This window comes from Oryctolagus cuniculus, chromosome 11, assembly GCF_051225735.1.
Source record: "Oryctolagus cuniculus isolate XC-2025 breed Fujian yellow rabbit chromosome 11, ASM5122573v1, whole genome shotgun sequence".
Classification (NCBI taxonomy): domain Eukaryota; kingdom Metazoa; phylum Chordata; class Mammalia; order Lagomorpha; family Leporidae; genus Oryctolagus; species Oryctolagus cuniculus.
This window is the reverse complement of record NC_142877.1, coordinates 30,177,995-30,198,642: the sequence shown is the minus strand read 5'-3', so window position 1 is coordinate 30,198,642 and position 20,648 is coordinate 30,177,995. Positions and strand designations below refer to the sequence as shown.

The window sequence follows — 20,648 nt, the reverse complement described above, 5'->3', positions numbered from 1 at the left end:
GGCTGTTCACCCCAGGTGACTGGCACATACCCAGCCAGTGACAGACTGGACCACCCCAGGAATGTTGTACTCTTGCAGCCGGAACAGGTCCGAGGGCTCACAGTCCACCGTGAAGCTGTTGGTATCATTGTTGTACTCCACAGGGCAGACGAAACATCTGTACCCAGACATCACGTAGGACAGCTGAGGAGGAGGAAGAGTCAGCAGACACTTGGATTGGCCATGTTCCCCACAGTGCCCAGAACCCCGCTAACTGACTACATGTTACATCAGAGGATCACGTTGCACCACACATGTATTTTACCTGAATTAAAAAAGAACAGGTTCATGGACCACTGAGGTCTCATCCATCTGTGCCCAAACACACAGGCCCCGAAGGAGCGCAGGGAAGACCTGAAGGAATCTACACCAAGAACTTTGAGAAGTTTAGCTCTCCCACTTTGGGGGAGCCACAGTCCATTCTGCTCGTAACAGAACGGGAGGCAGATTGTGAGGAGGTGGTACAGCAAGAGGCAGCCAGCCAGAGAAAGATGGCTAGCATACAATAAAGCTAAGAGAGGCCAACACAGAAGGACAGACAATCCTAAGAAAGGAAGAAAACTGGCCTGAGGGTCAGAAGCAAAAACAAAAGGCATCCACATCTTGGCAGGTCACTTGTGGGAGAAAATCTGGGTTGGACTACATAGCTCACCTCACCCTGATCTTGGAATATCAGATGCTTGACAAACACAGCACCTACTAAGTGTCACCACAGCTAAGCTTGAGAGACACACAAGGTGCACATGACCCTGCCCGAACACTGGTGACGGAGGAGGCTGGTCCTGATATGCCAGTTACAAAGTATGCCATGTTCACAACTGCCTTCGGACAGGGTCACCATTCAGCAAGAACACTGGCCTTGGAAGACACCGCCTTTAGCCCTACACAGGCCCCTGAAGGTGGTAGGGGCTTCTATCCACTCCCCCATCCCATTGGGAGCCACCACCTACCAGAAGGCCAAACACCACAGTAGCAAAGAAGCCCCCGATGAAGCCTTCCCAGGTCTTCTTCGGGGAGAGCTGTGGACAAAGAGCAAGTTCTTAGCACAGGGCACTTCAGCAACACTGGCTCTGGGAACAACGAGTCCTTGTGACTCAGAGCACTGGTAACCATGTCACTGTCTGAAACTTCCCTCAAATATGGTTTCTAGACCCTTCAGTTCCCTGTTTCAACTGATCATACAAATGTACTACATTAGAATACCACACACTACTTAAATAACACTCAAATCCAGATCAAAGCCTCAGAAGTGTGCATATATAATCTGAAAAAATATTTTAATAGCCCCTCTCTTCTTTTTAATAAGTAGTGGTGAGTGTTTTCTTTTAGCTTTTCTCTCACAAATAATTTAATACCAACCTTTCTCCAAGGTGACATGAAGACATGGCCACAAGGTCAACCCCAGCTGCCATTCCTCCCTATTCCCACATGCTACTCCACTTAGATGGAAAGCATCACCCTTCTTTCACAGTGACAGATCCCATTAGGGCAATCCATTTACCTTGATGAGTGGGGTCCGGCCAAAGAAAAAGCCAAACATGTAGGCCATGATGTCATTACAGATCACACAAGAAATGGGGACAATGAACCTAGGAAATAAACCAAGATGAGGATCAACCCAGGGGCTAGTACTGTGGTGTAGTGGGTAAAGCCACTGCCTGTAGTGCCAGCATTCTATATGGGCATGGGTTTGAGTCCCAGCTGTTCCACTTCTGATCTAGCTCTCTGCTATGGCCTGGGAGAGCAGCAGAAGATGGCCCAAGTCCTTGGGCCCCTGCACCCATGTTGGGGACCTGGAAGAAGATCCTGGCTCCTGGCTTTACAGGGGCTCAGCTCTGGCCATTGTGTGGCAACCTGGTGAGTGAATCAGTGGATGGAAGACTTCTCTCTCTCTCTCTGTCTCTCCCTCTTTGTAGCTCTTTCAAATGACTGAATAAATCTTTAAAAATAAAAAATAAAACTTTTCAGTGAATTCATCATAAATGAAGCTATCTTGTATGTGAAATCAAGGTTATAATAAAACCACTGCTATATGAAAAAAATAAAAATAAATAAAAAAAGTTAAAAATGGAAGAAAATACCACACAAGCTGTATCTGGCACCTGGCACACGGTAGGCATTCAAGTGTTTACTGAGTAACTGCTGAATAAATGGAGGCGGCAGTCTATCAAATGTCATTTGCTCTTTTCATTATAAAGTAACATGCACACAATAATACAAATGTAAAGGGTAAAGAAAAAACAACAAAATATCCTTCTTTCCCCTATCTCTATCCCCATTCGCAAAAATACTCATATTAAGCCTTGCTAGTCTTTTGTCAAATCTCTACAATTCTAAACATACCTTTGCCTATAATTCATTGCTTTTACTGTCTGTCACAAGGCTTGATGAACCTTATCTTTCCCCAGGATGCACTGGAGGCAAAAATCCCAATAGGAACATCTGCAGTTCTTCATCCTCACCCCTGATGACCTGGGCATCCCTACCACCAAAGAGGGGTCGTGTCCACACGCAGACCGTCTCTTTTCTCCTCTGACATACCTCCTTACACTCACCTACTATGGCTTAACTTAACACACAAATCTTGCCAGCACTGTCTGTTTGTAAAGGGGGGATTCAGAGCATCTGTACCCTCCCACCATACTCCATCCACCTCCCAATCCCTAAGGCATTTACTCTGTCAATGCTTCTAGCAGTCTGCTCTGTAACTAAGTCTTCTAGGTTGAAAACTAGTAATTATAAGTCTTAACATTAATCACTATAGAACCAAGTATATGGTATGTTTTGCCCTAAAGAGGAAGACTTGGCCCATGCCATTCTTAAACACCCAACAAAAACAGAGAGAAAGGCAAGGAGCCAATGCCTCTCCAGGCCATTATGTTTGTTTTAAATGTAGTAACACCAAGGCAAACATCTGCCTGAGCCAGTCAGTTCTAAGCATTTTATACATATTTACTGATTCACTTCCCAGAAAGTGTGTACTAGTGCATCCTAATGCTGAGGTCTAGAGACAGGTACCATCTGGGGTCTGAACTATAATCCTTACGACCTCTCTCTTACATACACCAGGTCATGCTCTACCTTCTCACTAGGATCTAGCTCCTTCAGTCAACCTGTTAATTTCTATCAATACTGACAGACTTCCTGTTGAAATCACTGCATATCTGAAATCTACTCAGTAATGGCATATTACTTTTTTTCTCCCCCCTAAGATTTATCTATTTGAAAGGCAGAATGACAGAGAGAGGGAGAGACAAAGACCTTTTACCTGCTGGTTCACTCCCTAAATGGCCACAAGAGCTGGGCTGGGCCAGGCCAAAACCAGAAGCCAGAACTCCATCCTGGTTTCCCATGTGGGTGGCAGGGACTAAAGTACTTGTGCTGCCTCCCAGACACATTAGCAGGAATCTGCATTGCAATGGAGCGGCAGGACTTGAAAGGGTGCTCCTAAATAGGATATAGGTTTCCCCAGCACTAATTTAATCTGGTGTATCACAGTGCCGGTCCCAGCATATTACTCTTTTAATACAGTGCCAGATTCTATTTGCTAATGTTTTATTTAAAATGGCTTATCTGTAATCATAAAAGGAATCAGTTTACTAATCTTGTCTCTTGCTTCTAATCATATGGGTATTAGATAAACCATTTGTTCTTTTCTTTTTCCAGATGTAGAATTTATACAACTTTCAAAGTTCTTTTATAGTTACTAATCTATTCAGGTTTTTCTTTATGACTTTTAGTACTGCATATTTTATCAGGAAACCACACTATTTCCTCAAGGTTCTAAAGCATGTTGACATATGGCTGCACTGTCTGCTTCTTTAAATATTCCCATGCCTGATCTGCTGGTCTAAGCTGACCAGCAGCAGCAGCATCACCTGGAATGTACTAGAAATGCACATTCTCAGGCCTCACCCCAGCAATCTGTACTGGAATTCACCTGCAAGGCATTCTGAGGTACCTGCAGGTGAGAACCAGCGGCTTAAAAGGGAAGGTAGGGTTGGTTCTCAGCCGACCCACGCCTAGGAAACACCCACAAAACAAAAGGGAACCACCTCCCACTGACATCACTCACCAGATCATTCCTTCAAACAGGTTGTGGATAACGAGATGTGACTGGGTTACAACAATCAGCAATGTAACATGTGTCCAGCCAAACTGCAAAAGAAAAATAAACTCAACCTATCAAGTTTACCTTGGAAGTAGCTTCAGAGAACAATCAATACCAAACAGAAATTTGCTGAGACACAGGTAGGAAAAATATCTGCTTTTATACCTGGCTTACAAAGACACAGCACAGGCCTCTGGCAGTTAATCCCATTAGTTAAGAATCCCATCAAAAGTAGGCACCAGGGCAGGCCTTTAGCCTGGTAGTTAAGAAGCTGGTTAGAAAGCCTTGGTCTCAATCACTTCAAATAACACTCCGACCTCAGAATCAGACCTTAAGGCATTCTGGTCTACCTGAAAAACCTGAGAGCACATCAGGCATGAAAAGCCAAAACACTGTGGCAAAAAGTGTCGCACTTGAAGGACTTCTGTGGGTGAGACACCAACAGAAAGAAGTGATGAGCAAAGAACAGTGTACTTTACTCTGAAGGGAGGAGAAAACTTCCACTTTGCCCACAGCTCTGTCTAAATATGGAATGAGTCAGTGGATTTAAAAGGTTTCCACAATCTAGGCAGCTCATGTCAAGAGCTTCCAGTGATCACTGACGTCATACATAAGAGCATTAAGTTAACAACAGGAGTCACTGTGCACTAACTTCCCATGTAGGACCTCTCTCCTCAGAGTTGGATTATGAGAGTTAATAGTAAAACTTGATCACAAAGATTTACCTTGCTTTAATGTATTAAATGGAGGACATTATCTATGTCTCCTAAGCTATAGTAATGTCTAAGTGCTCGCAAAAGACACACCATTCTGGAGTTCGTCTCCAAAGTTAACTCCCTCAAAAAAAAAATAGATAATCTCAGAAAGGTTTACTTTTATTGAATTAAAAAGTACTTTCTTCCATTATTGTAAAAACAAACCTGTTGGTGTTCTAGTGCACAGTAGGGTAATAATAGTTAAGAATAGCACACTGTGCTTTTCTAAATAGCTAGAAGAAAGACTTCTGAACACACTACAAAGAAACCTTGAATATATGAAGCAATGGATGTTAATTATCCTAATATGATCATTAAAATGTATGCATCAAAATATTATATTGTACCCCATAAATCTGTACAATTATTGTTTGTCAATAAATCAAACAAAAAAAAGCAAGCAAGCAAGCCTTGGTCTCACATCAGAGTTCTGGGTTCTACACCCAGCCCTGGATACAACACCCAGCTGTGGATCCTGACTCCAGCTCCCTGCTAACACAGATCCTGGGAGGCAGCAGTGATGGTGCAGGTAGCTAGGTCCTTACCACCCACATGGTAGACCTGGATTGAGTTCCAAGCTTTCAGCTGCAGCCCGACCCAGGCTATAAGAAGGCATCTGAGAAGTGAACCAGTGGATAGGAGCTTTCTCTGCTTCTCAAATAGGGACTCCATGGTCTACTAGGGAGCAGGCCCATCCGTGCTTTAAAAGTCCAAGTATGGTTCACTTTCTGAGTATTCATTGAGCACCTGGGGCACTCAAGAGAGGAGACAGGCTCAAGCTGAGACAGGGAATGACCAAAGGAATGTACCAGGCAGGACACCTGTGGGAAATACCTAACACTTCAGCTTGAGTCCTACCCACAACCGACCTGCAGGATCCTAATGGACAGACCACTTAGGACTAAAGTTCAGTACCAGTGATTGGGCCCTGGAGGATGCAGAGTCGCCAAACATGAACAGGCACCCTTCCTTCATGCTCTAGGCTCCACACGCATGCAGAACACATTGCGTTCCAGAGTTCTGATTTGTTGCAGAAAGCATGAGTTGAGCTTCTGCAGAGCTTCAGTCACACCAAGACTCCTGACACAGCCCCTTACCATGTAGAACTGCAGCCGATAATGCTTCTTGACCAGGCTCAGCACAAACATGCAGAAACCTAGATTCAGAGGGAGGGGAGAAAGGGCAAAATACATGACATTCCACATTTATCTTTCTCCTCATATTCCACTAAGTGGTTCTTTGATTTCTTCACAGCAGTTAACTAGTGCACAATTTCAAAAGTCAGAGAAGAGATGAAACTATTCATTCAGATAACAGTCTTCAAGAAAAACTGACTCCTTCAAGACAATAAAGGCAGGGCCAGCACTGTAGTGCAGTGAGATAAGCCACTGCTTGTGATGCTGGTATCCCACAACAGAGTGCCAGCTCAAGACCCAGCTTCTCTGCTTCCAATCAAGCTCACTGCTAATGAGCCTTGGAAAATAGCAGATGATAGCCCAAGTACTTGGGTGCCTTCCACCCACATGGAAGACCCTATGAAGTAAAGTCTGCAATGCCAGCATCCCATATGGGCACTGGCTTGTGTCCCGGCTGCTCTGTTTCTCATTCAGCTCCCAGCTAATGGCCAGTGGAAGATGGCCCAAACCCACATGGGAGACTTGGAGGAAGCTCCTGGCTTTTTTCTGGTCCAGTCCCAGCCATTATAGCCACCTGGGGAGTAAACCAGCAGATGGAAGATCTCTCTCTCTCCCCCCTCAACCCTTTATCACTGTAACTCTTTCAAATAAATAAATAAATCTTAACAACAACAAAAACTCACTGCAATTTAGAAAGATTAAAATCCTAGCCCTGCTGAGGCCAGAGACTTAACTTTCCCCAGGCTGCAATGTTTCTCAAGGCAGTCTCCTAAAAGCATGGCAAAGTTTCAGGACGATTTCTGCTTGGGTCATGCGGCAGAATCTCTACCATCATGAAAGTCAGGACACGGCCATGCTCTGCTATCCTCCAAGGGAGGTGGCACAGACTGTGGCCCCCCACAGCACACAACCCTCTCAGTGTCCACTTAGTGAAGAGCTGCCCCAGGACGTAGGACACAGCATCAGCTCCAATCCCCACTGGAGTCAGAGTTCATGCAACACAGCTTTACACCAACCAGGAAGCCCCCACAGTCCCGTGGCACAGACACAGGGCAACAACACAAACACAAGCACCGGGAAGATGCTCACGGCCTACCTGTCAGGTAGAGAGTAAAGGAGATGAAGCGGTGGTATTTACTGAGGATCCGCAAAGGTTCTTCTCGCTGGACCAGCGTGAAGAAGTAATCTGTCACCGTCTCGCCATAGAAGAAGTAGTTGACACACAGGAGAAAGTACCTGTAAGCAGAGATGGTGCAGTGCGGCAACACAACTGGGCCTACAAGACACTCAGGTCTTGGAGGTGTTGTGGGAGCCTGTGCTGACCTCCCTGTGAACACCTGCCACAAAGCATACCGCCCAAATCCATTAAGGGCTTACCAACTGAGGGTCCTGAACCAGGGCAGGTCATAGGAGTGGTAGACGTTGTAGCCAATAGTGATTATCTCATGGAAACACTTAATCTGAACACACATTACCTGCAAGACAGAGCATCAGACACTCACTGCCTGCCCAATTCTCATGAGCTTACAAAACCAGCAGCTCACGGGTCTTCAAGAAAAGTCATTCTACTTAAGAAAAACCTCCCTCCCACAAAGATTCTGCTTCCCTTTCTCTCACTATCCCACACAGTGTCACAGACAGATCTAATTTCTTGCAATAAAATGCACACTCCTGATGGCTCCATCAACTTTTTTTTTTTTAAAGACAGAGTTACAGAAAAAGAGAGAAAGATAAGGGTATCTTCCATCTGCTGGTTCATTCCCTAAATAGCCACAACAGACAGGGTTGGACCAGGCTGAAGCCAGGGGCTTCATCTGAGTCTCCCACATGGGTGCAGGGCTCAAAGCACTTGTGCCATCCTCCGCTTCTTTCCTAGGCACATTAGCAGGGAGCTGGATCAGAAGTGGAGCATCTGGAACACAAACCATCCACTATATGAGATGCCAGCATCACAGGTGGAGACTTAAACTTGCTACACCACAATGCTAGCCTTCCACTAACCTTTTTAAAAAAAAATTTTTTTTTAATTTATTTGAAAAGCAGAGAGACAGAAAGATATCTTCCATCCACTAATTCACTCCCTAAATGCCCACAACAGCCATAGCTGGGCCAGGCCACAGCCAGGAGCCAGGAACTCTACCCAGGTCTCCCCCAAGTGAGTGATAGGAACCCAAGTATTTGAGTCATCTGCTGCCTCCCACCTATGTTAGCGGGAAACTGGACCAGAAACAGAGGCAAGATTCAATCCTAGGCACTCTGATATCGGATGCTGGTACCCTAAGTGGAAGCTTAATCTGCTTCAGCATAATGCCTGCCCTCTCCATTACCTTTTTATTTACAGAACTTCCCAGGACTCAACCAATCCCTTCCTCTTATGACTCAGTATCAATCCTTGAAAATCCCCCACTGCAGATTCAGCTGTTGGTCATCTGACCTTGTCTATGAGGATGAGAAAATAAAGAGCAGCTCTGTGGACTGGGACTTCTTACTGATAGCTCTAAGCCCCTGAGGAAGGCCCCAGAAAAATAAAACCAAACTAGGAGGGATACACAGACATACCTAGGGTCATAGTTTAATCAAACAGCTAGAATAATAAAGTCAATTTAAAAAATTAAGAGAGTGGGACAGACCTTTATAAAGCCTAGCAGTTAAGATACCTGCATCCTGGGGCCAGCACTGTGGCATAGTAGGTTAATCCTCCGCCTGCGGCACCAGCACCTCATATGGGCGCCAGTTCTAGTCCCGGCTGCTCCTATTCCAGTCCAGCTCTGTGCTGTGGCCTGGGAAAGCAGTAGAAGATGGCCCAACTGCTTGGGCCCCTGCACCCACTTGGGAGACCAGGAAGAAGCACCTGGCTCCTGGCTTCGGATCGACACAGCTCTGACTGTTGCGGCCATTTGGGGAGTGAACCAACAAAAGGAAGACCTTTCTGTCTCTCCCTCTCACTGTCGTAACTCTACTTCTCAAATAAATAAAAAGTTTTTTAAAAAAATACCTGCATCCTGTACCATAATACCTGCCTAGGTTCAATTCCTGGCTCCAGCACCTGACTCTAACTTCCTGCTAATGCAGACCCAGGAGACAGCAGTGATGGCTCAAGTAATTGGGTTTCTGCCACACACATGGGAGACCCCCAACTGACTTTCCAGATCCCAGCTTCCAGTCCTGCCCAGCTTCCAGTCCTGCCCAGCTTCCAGTCCTGCCCACTGTGAACACGTGGGGAGTGAAGCACTGAGAACACATTCTTGTATATACTTTGTCTCACTGCTTCTTGAATAAGCATTAAAAAAAAAAAAAGAAAGAAAGAAATCTTTAACCACAAACAATTGGTCACTGCCAATGACCTCCAGTTGGCTGCTGAAAAGTGAAAGGTAGAAGTCCAGTGGTTTGCAGGTAGAAGTATTCTCAGGAGCCTGGATCCCAAGCAGTTCCCAAAATCAACCCAATATGTGGCACACAAGGCAACAGGTCCTGCAGGAAAAACTCAGGACAAAAATAAAATAGCAGAGCATGAAGGGGCAATAAGGCAGTGGCTTGGGATGCCCATATCCCATATCAGAGTGCCTAGGCTCAAGTATCAGCTCCGCTTCCAATTCTAGCTTATTACTTATGTGTACCCTGGGAGTCTGCAGATGATGACTCAAGGAGCTGGGACCCTGCCACCCAAGTGGGAGGCCCGGATGGAGTTTTAGACTCTTGGCTTCAGTCTGGTCCAGCTCTGACTCTTGTGGCCATTTAGGGAGTGAATCAGCAGATGGATGATCTCTGTGTGAATGCCTCTCCCTCTTTCTCCCTCTCTACCTCTGAAATAAAATGGAAATAATTTTTTAAATATAGCATGTAAATGACACTTACAATCATCATTAAAACCATTGGTCCCAGGTAGATGATGATGAAGAAGAATGCAATCATGGCCAAAGTCAGGATGCCTCTCACCCACCAGTTCTTCCATCTAGGTTAGAGTGTAGGGGAAGAAGACAACACCAGTTAGGATTCCAAAAAGAACCAAAACACACACCCAGGGCTCTGGCTCTTCCTGAGATTTGGGGGCTTTGTGTTCAGTCCTTTCCAGAGCATTTCTGTCACTTTGATAGAGGCAGCAGCCACATGCTGGTGGCAGCAGGGCCGCTTGGCACCTACAATCATACTCAGCAGGCGCTCCAAGAACTTCAGAAAAATACACACTCAGCTTACATCTTAAGGCAGGCATCAAACAAAATAAAAAACAGAGACCTGAGGGAAAGGTAGTGTCCTTTGGTCCTGTGTCTACTTGGAGGGTTTCTACAGTGCTGTTCCCTAAGAAAAAATTATGTTTCTTACAGCAGAATCCTACCATGCACTACCCCTGTACCACCATGGTGATGGAAAGAATATTAAGCAATGATAACAGGAGCTATCCTAGATATGCATGAGGCACTTCTCTAAGGACTTGACATACACTACACCATTCAACCCTCAGCACACTAGCTTTATAGAGGAGGAAATGGAGACAAAGGTCATCCATCTGGCCCATGAAGAAGCTGAGACTAACATCCAGGGCTCTGGCTCCAGAGGCTGCCCTTAGCCACTGCACAATACAGTCTCCCAAAAGAACAGCCAGGAGATACACAGAGCAACACTTTAGATAAAGCTTTGGGCCTTATAATTTGCAATTCTAATCTACCCAGAGAGCTGGTGTTAGAAGGACCAGCTTCTCAAGGGCCAAAAGTTTTCCTTTAGGGGCCAGGATTGCAGGGCAGAAGGTTAAGCCGCTGCTTGCTGGGACAACATCCCATGTCAGAGAGCCTGTTTGAGACTCAACTACTCAGCTTCTGATCTTTCTCCCTGCTAATGCACCTGGGAAGGCAACACAAGATGGCCCAAGTACTTGGGCCTCTGCCAGCCATGTGGGAGACCAGGATAGAGTTGCCGACTCCTGGTTTTAGCCTTGCCCAGTTGTTGTGGCCACTTGGGGACTGAATTGATAGTAGATATCTCTTTGTCATTCTGCCTTTCAAATAAATATTAAAAAGAAAAAAAAGGTATATGGGAGAAGGAGAACTAATCTTTGAGGCAGAAATGTGGGCTGCCAGTGAAAAGCAGCCAGCTCCTTAGTCACCAGCACAAGTGTGCTGTGTCTGCTGACCTCACCCACCCCACGCCTTGGTCCACACTCTTGCTCCTCCTCTGACTGCACCTCCCAGCCTAGCCCAGCCCAGAGCAGCCTTCCAGGGCCACTTCCCTGCAGGCGGGGCTGCCCTCCATCCTGAGCACCCTCTGTTATGCTGTCACTGCTAAGCAACAGATGACACTTAGTGGAGCCCAGGGCAGAGATGGGGCACTAAGGCAAGTGGGCACCCTGCACCCACCACTTAACAAGTGGGATGGCCCCATTGAGGGTCCTGGGTCTTCCATAGCACTCAGACATCACCAAGCCAGGTTACCTGGAAGACAGATTGGAAAGGGCCCTATTGAGAACTTCCGGGGTGTCATCTGCCGGAGCGGGAGGAGGAGCAAGTTCCGCTCGGCTCTCACTGTCCGATGCAGTCTCTCCATCGACCTTTGCTTCTGACTCCGACTCCTGCATGAGAGAAGCACAGAAGAGAAAAGGGTCAAAAATGATCAGAAGACAACTGAGCAGCACGTGGCTGTCTTGGGATATCTGTGGGGAGAGACTCCAAACAGGGCACAAGAACCAGGCACAGTCGGGACGCACAGCAATCCTGACATTGCTCTGATGTGTGTGGCAGTGGTGCACTCTGCTAGAAGAGCAGTCTGCTCACTTGGCCAGGTCTGAGAGGAGGGGCCCAATCCAGAAGAGAGATTCTTTTTGTATTCAAAGAACACAAAAAGGAGGCTGTGGCTCATTTTCTCCACGGTGATCCCGGAGCCAGCCCTTGCCCATGCATCCCAGGTTTATGCCATCAGGGCTGGCTGCAGGCTCCTGGGAAGAGCCATCCAGCTCTGAAAACTCTTCCCCAACAATTGAATCGAGCAGAGAGCACAGCCCCTGCTCCTCCACAGCACCCTACAGATGCTCAGAACCTCCAGAGCTCTCAGGAGAAGCCAGTGTGTGGGTCATTATCCCCCGTGGGCCAGTCAATGCCCATACCTACCCCCCACAAGTCCAGATCATCACTTCCAGACTTCACAAGAGCACCCTGTGCAAAGGAGGCTACACTTGACAGCTTATTCCAGTCAACATCTGAGCCTGGGTGCCTGGCCCTTCTCTGCTGCCAGGCCTGGACATCAGCAGACCCTGCAATGCCACTCACACAGAGCTGCCATCCAGGCCCTAGCCAAGAAGAAAACACCTACAGAAACACACCTTGACCCAGCCTGGGGAGGGAGACCAGAACCAGGCCAGCAACAAACTCTTTACCCAAAGGTCAAGGAAACGGCTATTCTGGATCCTAGCTCCTACTTAGAAATTTTACTTCTTCGGGGAATTCCAAACAGATGCTGTGAGAAGAGATAGAGAAGAAACCGAATCACTGAGTACTGCGGTCACAAGCTCCTGAATGTGTGCACAGCCCTCCAGAGAGCGTTCCCCACACCTGAGAGCCCCTGCGGAGCAGCACTGGGAGGAAAGCAGTGGCAGGACATGGGGGTGCTGGGAAGCTACATGGCCGCATGTCTCCTACTAACCTGTCTTTCTGGAGTCCATCTTACTCTTCAGCAGAAACTCAGAATGATGCAAACTAGGAATCACAACAATCACATCACCTCTTTCGAGACTGTGTTACATACGTGTGCAAGCCCAGCAACAGCCAGGCAGTTTTAAGTTGCACTAACAATTTGAATTTCCCCGAAGAATGAACACAAACATGAAATTGAATGGGATTTCATATTATGTTTAATGGCCCAACAGTTTTATCAGATTATTGGTCAGTTTTTTTGCTATCTTCTGCCTTCCTTTAGACTGGCTTATGGGTGTTTTTATGCACTCCTGTCTTCCCCCAGCCTTCTGCAAACCTCTCATCCCAGTCACTGTTATTCCCAACACTCCCTCCCAGCACTGACATGATGGGGCCTTTTTTAATAAACACTTCCCCAGTTACCCAGAAGCTCCCTAAAAATGGTTCCACATACCTTCTCATTACAGCCCCATGACTGACCCACAGAAAAACACTTACTAATGGATGCAAAGACAGGAGAGAGGGAAAGACAGGAATTCATTCCAGGTATGGCTAAGAGATACTCAGCCCCTGCCGCGTGGTGACAGCTATTTCTCCACTCACTGACAGCTGTGGTACAAACAGTGCAGACTGTGCATACAGAGACAGGCACCCACAGAGATGGCCTAGTCAGTAGGGCCAAAGCTCCTGACAACATGACTTGCTCCTTACTTTGTCCAGCTGAGCCAGGGGCCTCTGGACAAGCACTGCGGGGGCCTGTGTTGGTGTCCTCACCTCATAAAAAAGGCCTCCCTGTGGCGATGCCCTGAAGAGCTACAGCACACTCCCACCCAGGGCTATGCTGTACTCCACTGCCCCAAGAGGTTCTGAAATACTGCACCACCCCGATGCTGTCCCTCTCTATTAGAGACAACAAGGGCCATGGCTCCCATTCTTTAGGGTACATTTACACCGGCACTTGGCGGCAGCCACCTGTAATACAAGGCCTGCGACCATTTGGCTCTGACCGCTGAAGCTTGGGCCATCGAAATGTGAGCACCCCAGCTCTGACAAGGCCAGACAGAGGCTCTCCGAAGCCACAACCACTGAGCTCAAGCACAGCAGGCAGGCAGGCAGGCGAGAGGGCACTCGCTGCTCCTACTCAGAGAAGGCCCCACACCGGGTTATTTTTAACTTGTGCATCCTGTTGTCAAGGAGACTCTCAAAGGCTGCTGGCTTCCCAGGCAGGGAAGGGCCGGAACAGAGCCCAGCAGCGGCCTGCAGGGGAAGGCCTGTGCTGAGTCTCGCAGGGCCATCCGGCCTCCTTTCATGAACCTTAGCCCAGCACTGTATTCTCTTAACCCTGACTGCTCCCTTCTTGCAGGAAGAGGTGAAGAGAAGAAAGGTATCCTGAGGCAGACTAGTAGAGGAGACAGAACTATCAGACACTGTGACTGTCCTTACTACCAAGATTTCAAGGTGACTGGGATGAACAAAGAAATGAAGGAAGGGCCCAGAAGGGACAAGCCTAAAGAATCCCTCTCTGGGCTGTACCTGCCTATAAGCCAGGAACATCAGGATTCACCCAAGCCTGCAGAACAAGCACTCTCGGAGCTAGATCTGGAGTCGCTGCCTGCACAGCAGACCAGCCCTACAGAGACCACCACACACCCACAGGCAGAAATGGGACCACAGGTGGGGGAAGTCAGCTAGCTCTCCTGACCCCCAGGTGTGGACATCACAGCAGAGTAGAAACCTTTAAGAACCTGCAAGCTGGCAGCTTCCTAACTCACTCTCATACCATCCCCAAAGTGAGGTGAAGGAAGCCAAGTGCTGGTTGCAGCTTCCACGGTGGACCTGGAAGGAGGGGGTGCTCAGGCCTAAGTTCTTGCCCAGAAGAAAAGTGGCAGACGCTGGGCCAAGAATCAGAGATGCTGAGCACATCTGTCAGTCTGCTCCTGCAGGGGATGGCGAGACAGGCAGATGTGCAGCAGGAAGACTCGGTAGGAGCCGGATACTGCTTCCCTGACAACAGGGTTCTGCTGTACCATCCTTCCCAATCCCAGTCCACCAGGAATTTGACTACATAGGCGCATGAGTGCCTTCAACACCCACCCAGGCAACCTGAGCGCCCTTCCCAAGGGAGCTGAGGGGGACAGTGGCCATCAGCCTTGCTGGGGCCTGGTTGTTAATAAATTATTTGAGCTCAGCTTTTGCCTACCTGGCTTTCTCTCTCTCATCTGCAGGCCCAAGGTATCTGCAATGTAAAGGCTACCTGTTAAAGCAACAGTACTTGTCAGTGCTCTCCACAGCAGAGTGTGTGCACCACACAGTCCACTAAGGTGGGAGATCATTCTAGAGCTTACTTCTGCTTCTTTCCTGTGCATGCTTTTCATGCATATCAGTGCATGCAGATACCTTAATAAGTTAGCTGTAAACAGGGGCACATGCTGAACACAATATACACCTGCTGGGCACGGTGCTGTCAGGGGCTGTGGGCACTTGTTCACCACTGCACTGAGCAGTGTCTGGAACAGTGGGCACCCAGAGATTTGAATTAATGAGCTCATCCATTCAACTTGAATTTCCATGGACCAAAGTGTCTATCTGCACTGACAATATGCTGGCACCCCTGAGTTCCACTTCACAAGCCCCACATACTCCCCCATCTCCCCTGCCTCTGCAGAGGCTCTGGCAGCAGGACCAGACTAGTGTGTCCACTGCCACCTCAATGGTAGGGGGTGGGTGTGAAGGCCCAGCCCGGGGGCAGCACTTCCCCCTTCAGGCTATCTCACCACTCCCAGGTGGCCCCTCCTCCTTCCTTTCTGGCCCGGAACAGAGGACTATCTCAAAAAAACACCGCCCATCCTCCCACAGTTCCTCAGCACTTCCCCTAGGGTTGTGGCGTTGATGTAAACAGGAAACAAGAGCCTTGCTCTAAAAGGAAAGGGAAAGAAGCTCCTCCGGAGGCCCCTTTCCTTTCCGTTCATGCAGACTCTCATCTCCAGACAGGCAGAGGCACTGGGTGATGTGTTCTGGTACAAGGGCTTGGTGAGAGTAGTCCGCACTTCTGGAGAAACTTTTGCTCAAAAAGCTCCCCCAACCAGCTTTCCAGGGCCCCTCTAACCTCACCCCACTGTGGGGTCCAGAACAGCATGGACCTTGCCTTCAACACAGGCAAGAGAAGCAGAGCATGGGAGAGGAAGTTCCTAGTGTCAAGGTGTGGCTCTGCCCGGGACCTGGCTCAGTCCAGCACAGCGTGTGTAGCAAGGGAGACAGCAGCCAGCCCAGGAAAGCAGGGCCGGGGGCAGGCTCTGAGGCTCCTTGCACTCAGGGCAGCCCTCCACTCCAGCAGCTCTCTAGGTGGACACCTCATGGGCTCATGTCCCGCCCGCCTCTTCTCACCTCCTCCTAATTCTCAGAATTTCCTGAAGGCCTGACCTGGGCTGACAAAGTGTCATTCTGAGGTTCCCTTTAGGTTATCAGTTGGTGTCAGGGGCCTATCCTCCTACCTCAGAACCTCTAAAGATGGCACAGTGACACCGCCTGACCAAAAAGCTGTGGCTAGGGCTAGACAGAGAACCCTGGCAACCCGCCAGTCGGGCTCCAGGCAGGGGACACCCCACACCCCATTTCTTTACTGGTGCCAACTCAGCTTTATACCTTACTTTATACTTTATACCTTACTAACAACATATAATTTATAATATATATATTCTGTTCATGTTTGCCTAAAAGGCGCTAATAATTGGGGAAAGAAAATAAGTGGTGCCATTCATTAGGTTTCCCTGCTTTTTTTCTTTCATCTTCTGAGAAACCGCTTTAAAAAGTGGTGTTCAAGGCCCGGGTTGGTTACTTTTCCAACGACTCTGTCCTTTCCACTGGCATTGCATACTCTTAGGAAACTGGTGCAGTTTTAGCCTCGTGGCTACATGGCCCAGCTACCTGAGCCAGGCTCCACCCCCATCCTAAAGGGATTCGCTGCTCCTGCTTCCCTGCCCGCCCTCAGGCAAAGTTTTAAAAGGGCCTGTTCCTGAACACGTGCTCTCTAGGTTCTCTCTTGACTCTTCTCTCTCGGTTCCTCTCTCTAGCCTCCTCTGGTCTCTTGGCTCTCTCTCTCGGCTCCTCTCCTCCTCTCGTCTCTCTACTCCCTCTCCTCTGGCTCTCTCAAACTTTCTCTTTTTCCTTCACTGCCCCTTCACTTCGGTCTGTTGGGTGTTCCCCAATAAACCTTTTCCCTTACTCCAATGTCCAGTGTGTTTTGCGATGACTAACATTAATATGTAACACATAACTACAAACTATTTCTTACACAGCTTTATATGCAAATTACAAACCTCCTGCTGGAGAAAAGCCATTACTCTGAGTCTAACCTTTCTACTAAATATCTGCCATTTTCTTAATCAAGGACAGTGGCCAGATGTCCAGGCAGTCAACTCCCCGACTCAAGTAGACAGGGTTCTGGAGAGAAATTGCCAGAGACAGGAGGGTCCTTAATAAGGACCAGAGACTCACGTATCCCTCTCAGAGCCAAGTCTGAGATCCTACTGGAATAAATATGTATGTGTATGTGTGTGTCTGTGCAGTACTGATAATAACAAAGGTATTCCTAGCCCTTCCTAATGTTAACCACATCTGAAGAGTTCAATTGTCAGAACAAAAGATCAAACATCCTTTGGCACAGTGGGTTAAGGCACTGCTTAGGATAGGATGTCCACATCTCTTATCAGAGCGGCTGGTTGAGTCCTGGGTACTCTGCTTTGGATATAGCTTTCTGCTAATGAACAACCTGGAAAACAGGTGACAGGTAGCTCAAATATTGTTCCTGGCTCCTAGCTTGGGCCTGGTCCAACCCTGACTATTGGCAGGCATTTGGGGAATGAACCAGCAAATGGGAGACACCTCTATCTCTCTACCTTTTAAATAAAATAACTTTAAAAAAGTGAGGAGAGGGGCCGGTACTGTGGCTTAGCAAGTAAAGCCACCACCTGCAGTGCCAGCATCTCATATGGGCACCGGTTTGAGTCCCAGCTGCTCCACTTCCAATCCAGTTCTCTGCTATGGCTTGGGAAAGCAGAAGATAGCCCAAGTTCCTGGGCCCCTGCACCCGCGTGGGAGACCCGGAAGAAGCTCCTAGCTTCAGATAGGTACAGCTCTGGCTGTTGCAGCCATCTGGGGAGTGAACCAGCGAATGGAAGACCTCTCTCTCTGCCTCTCTGTAACTCTGCCTTTCAAATAAATAAATAAATCTTTAAAAAAAAAAAAAAAAAAAAGTTCAAGGGAAATTAATTAAAAAACTAACACATCTCATACTCTCATTACCTCTTCCTTAGCTCCACCCATCAGCATGCTTAATTCTACCTCCAAAGCAGCTTTCAGCCACATCTACTCCCCACCCCCCAAGTCCCTTAATTCAAGCCAACACCATCTCTCCGCTAGGTACTGCAGCAGCCTAATAGCATACTTTGCCTCTAAGTCCAGATTCCACTCCCACTCCTGACACTGAGCAGCAAGAGGAACTTCCCAGAAAGAAAATCTAATCGGTCACTCCTCGTCCTAAACCCTACCTAGTACCCATAGGACAGTTTTTGTTGTTGTTGTTGTTTTAAGATTCATTATTTGATGGCCTAGGAAAGCAGAAGATGGCCCAGGTACTTGGGTCATTACACCCGTACGGCAGACCCGGAAGAAGCTCCTGGCTTCGAATCAGTCCAGTTCTGGCCATTGAGGCTATTTGTGGAAGGAACCAGAGAATGGAAGACCTCTCTGTCTCTCCCTCTGTCTGTAACTCCACCTCTCAAATAAATGTTTTTAATTAATTTATTTACTTGAAAGAGTTAGAGAGAGGGATATCTTCCACCTGCTGGTTCACTCCCTAAAAGGCTACAAGGGCCAGAGCTGGGCCAATTCAAAACCAGGAGCCAGGAACTTCTTCCAGGTCTGCCGTGTGGGAGCAGGGGTCCAAGGACTTGGGCCATCTTCCGCTGCTTTTCAGGCTCATTTGCAGGGAGCTGGATTGGAAGTGTAGTAGTCAGGACTTGAACGGTGCCTATATGGGATGCTGGCAGCTTTACCCACTATGCTACAGCACCAGCTCTCACAGGACAATTCCAAACTCTCAAATGGCATACAAGCCCCTTCTAGCTGTGTCTCCTGTAGCTGCTCTAAATGAGAATCAATTCCTAAGACAGGTTGTACTCCCTCACTTTTAGCTTTTCTGCTCATGTTTTCCTGCTTAGAACACTCTGCAAACCACCTTCTTCTAAGACCTACCACTCTTCTCAGCTAATTCTGATTTATCCTCTAAGAGATCCTTTTCTCCAGGAACCTTCCTTAACTGCTTGTGTGCCCCCACCCCATTGCAGTGAAAGCAGAGCCAAATCAATGTCCTCACCACTGCACCTGCCATGACACCTAGAACACAGATGACTGGAAGCAGGCCTCACCACATCGGACTCTTATTCAGGGAGAATCCAGGGTTTACTGACATGGCAGTTACACCTGGGCTACATCTAGCTTATGTCATCGATTCAACATTTTTGCTGTTTTGAATTTTTTATTTATTTGAAAGGCAGAGAGAGAGACAGACAAAATTCTCATGCAATAAAGCCACAACCTCAATTGAGATCATCCCCATGGGCCATCACTTGCTGCACTGGCAGGAAGGCAGAATTGGCAGCAGAGCCAAGACTCAAACCCAGGTACTCCAACATGAATAAGTCCCAACTAGCATCTTAACTGCTAGGCCAAATGCCCACTCTCATTTACTGCTCTCTTAATAGCAATATAAGAGGCGTTTCACAGTTGTAGCCAGTGGTCCCCCTGTTCATCTCCTCTTCTTTCATACGTATTTGTGGTCAAATATATCCTAAATAGTATAGGAGCATTAAAATAGAGATTTGTATGTTTGAGAAAGAGTTCAATCAAGTAAGAGGACTCTTGTGAAGGTTTTCCAATTCAAACTTCAGTTATACCAGGTCTCACCTTCCTCACAACTGCCAGTCTCATATGTAAAACCAAGAATGTGCCTAACAAGGAATGAAAAGGAATCCTCCCACACCCTCTCCCACTCTGGCCATTAAGCTTTCTCTCTGGAATAGATGCATCCGTATACTTAAAGAACACACACACACAACTATAATCAGAACAGCAGCAGGAAGTACCAGCCTCCATCACAAGACATCACTTAATGCAGAACAGAGATTCCTAGAGGAAGAAGAAAAAAAATCACCTAGCTCCCCTGAGAGGCTCTGCTCTCATTCGGTTCTGATGACATCACTTGTTTCCCCATTGTCCTCCAGGGTCAGGGCAAAGACACCAAAAATGAAAAGCTCCTCCCATTACCAGGTCCCTAATTAGGCATCTCTATTTAGAAGCAAAGGAAAAATGAGTCTTCAGTCTTACTGTGGGATGAAGTAATTTTTCCCCAGTTTCCTCTAAAGAAGGGAGTATGCCAATTATTGCCAAAAGATTTAAGAAAATGGAAAGGAAACTGCATTCAGGGTACTCCCTAGCCTTTTGTCAGGAAGTAGAACCAGGAGGTGCTGCCCAGTTCCCTGACAGCTGATGTCCCCAGCATCTTGTGTCCTGACCTCTCCTGCTCCCACAGGTGGGCAAATGTTCTGGGCTGTTTACTGTACTGGAATATTTTTTAATGGCCCAAACAATTATGATATTTTCATTTCTTGTATTTAATGTTTAATTTATTTGAAAGACAGAGTGGCAGAGTAATATCTTCCATCTGCTGGTTCAATTCCCGAATGCCCAAAACAATCAGGGCTGTGCCAGGCCAAAGCCAATAGCCTACAACTCCATTTAGATCTTCCATGTGGATGGCAAGGGCCCAAGCACTTAAGCCATCATCTGCTGCATCCCAAGATGTATTAGCAGAAAACTGAGAGCAAATGAAGGAGTCAGGACTCAACTGGCATTCCAATATGGGATGCAGGTATTCTAAATGGTGGTTTAACCCATTGTACAATGCCCACAAAACAGCAGGTGATGGTTCAAG

General features: G+C 47.5%; 1 protein-coding gene across 1 annotated transcript in view; it reads right to left on the bottom strand.

Moving 5' to 3' along the window:
• Positions 1 to 20,648, bottom strand: part of CDS2 (CDP-diacylglycerol synthase 2) — a 67,231-nt gene that overhangs the window by 9,362 nt on the left and 37,221 nt on the right. The window contains exons 2-10 of the mRNA XM_008256281.5: positions 11,465 to 11,601; positions 9,897 to 9,993; positions 7,419 to 7,516; positions 7,138 to 7,277; positions 6,003 to 6,061; positions 4,115 to 4,197; positions 1,541 to 1,628; positions 990 to 1,058; positions 31 to 183 (exon numbers count right to left, since the gene is read on the bottom strand). Coding sequence (XP_008254503.1) covers positions 31 to 183; positions 990 to 1,058; positions 1,541 to 1,628; positions 4,115 to 4,197; positions 6,003 to 6,061; positions 7,138 to 7,277; positions 7,419 to 7,516; positions 9,897 to 9,993; positions 11,465 to 11,601 — 924 coding nt within the window. The remainder of the gene's footprint in view (positions 1 to 30; positions 184 to 989; positions 1,059 to 1,540; positions 1,629 to 4,114; positions 4,198 to 6,002; positions 6,062 to 7,137; positions 7,278 to 7,418; positions 7,517 to 9,896; positions 9,994 to 11,464; positions 11,602 to 20,648) is intronic.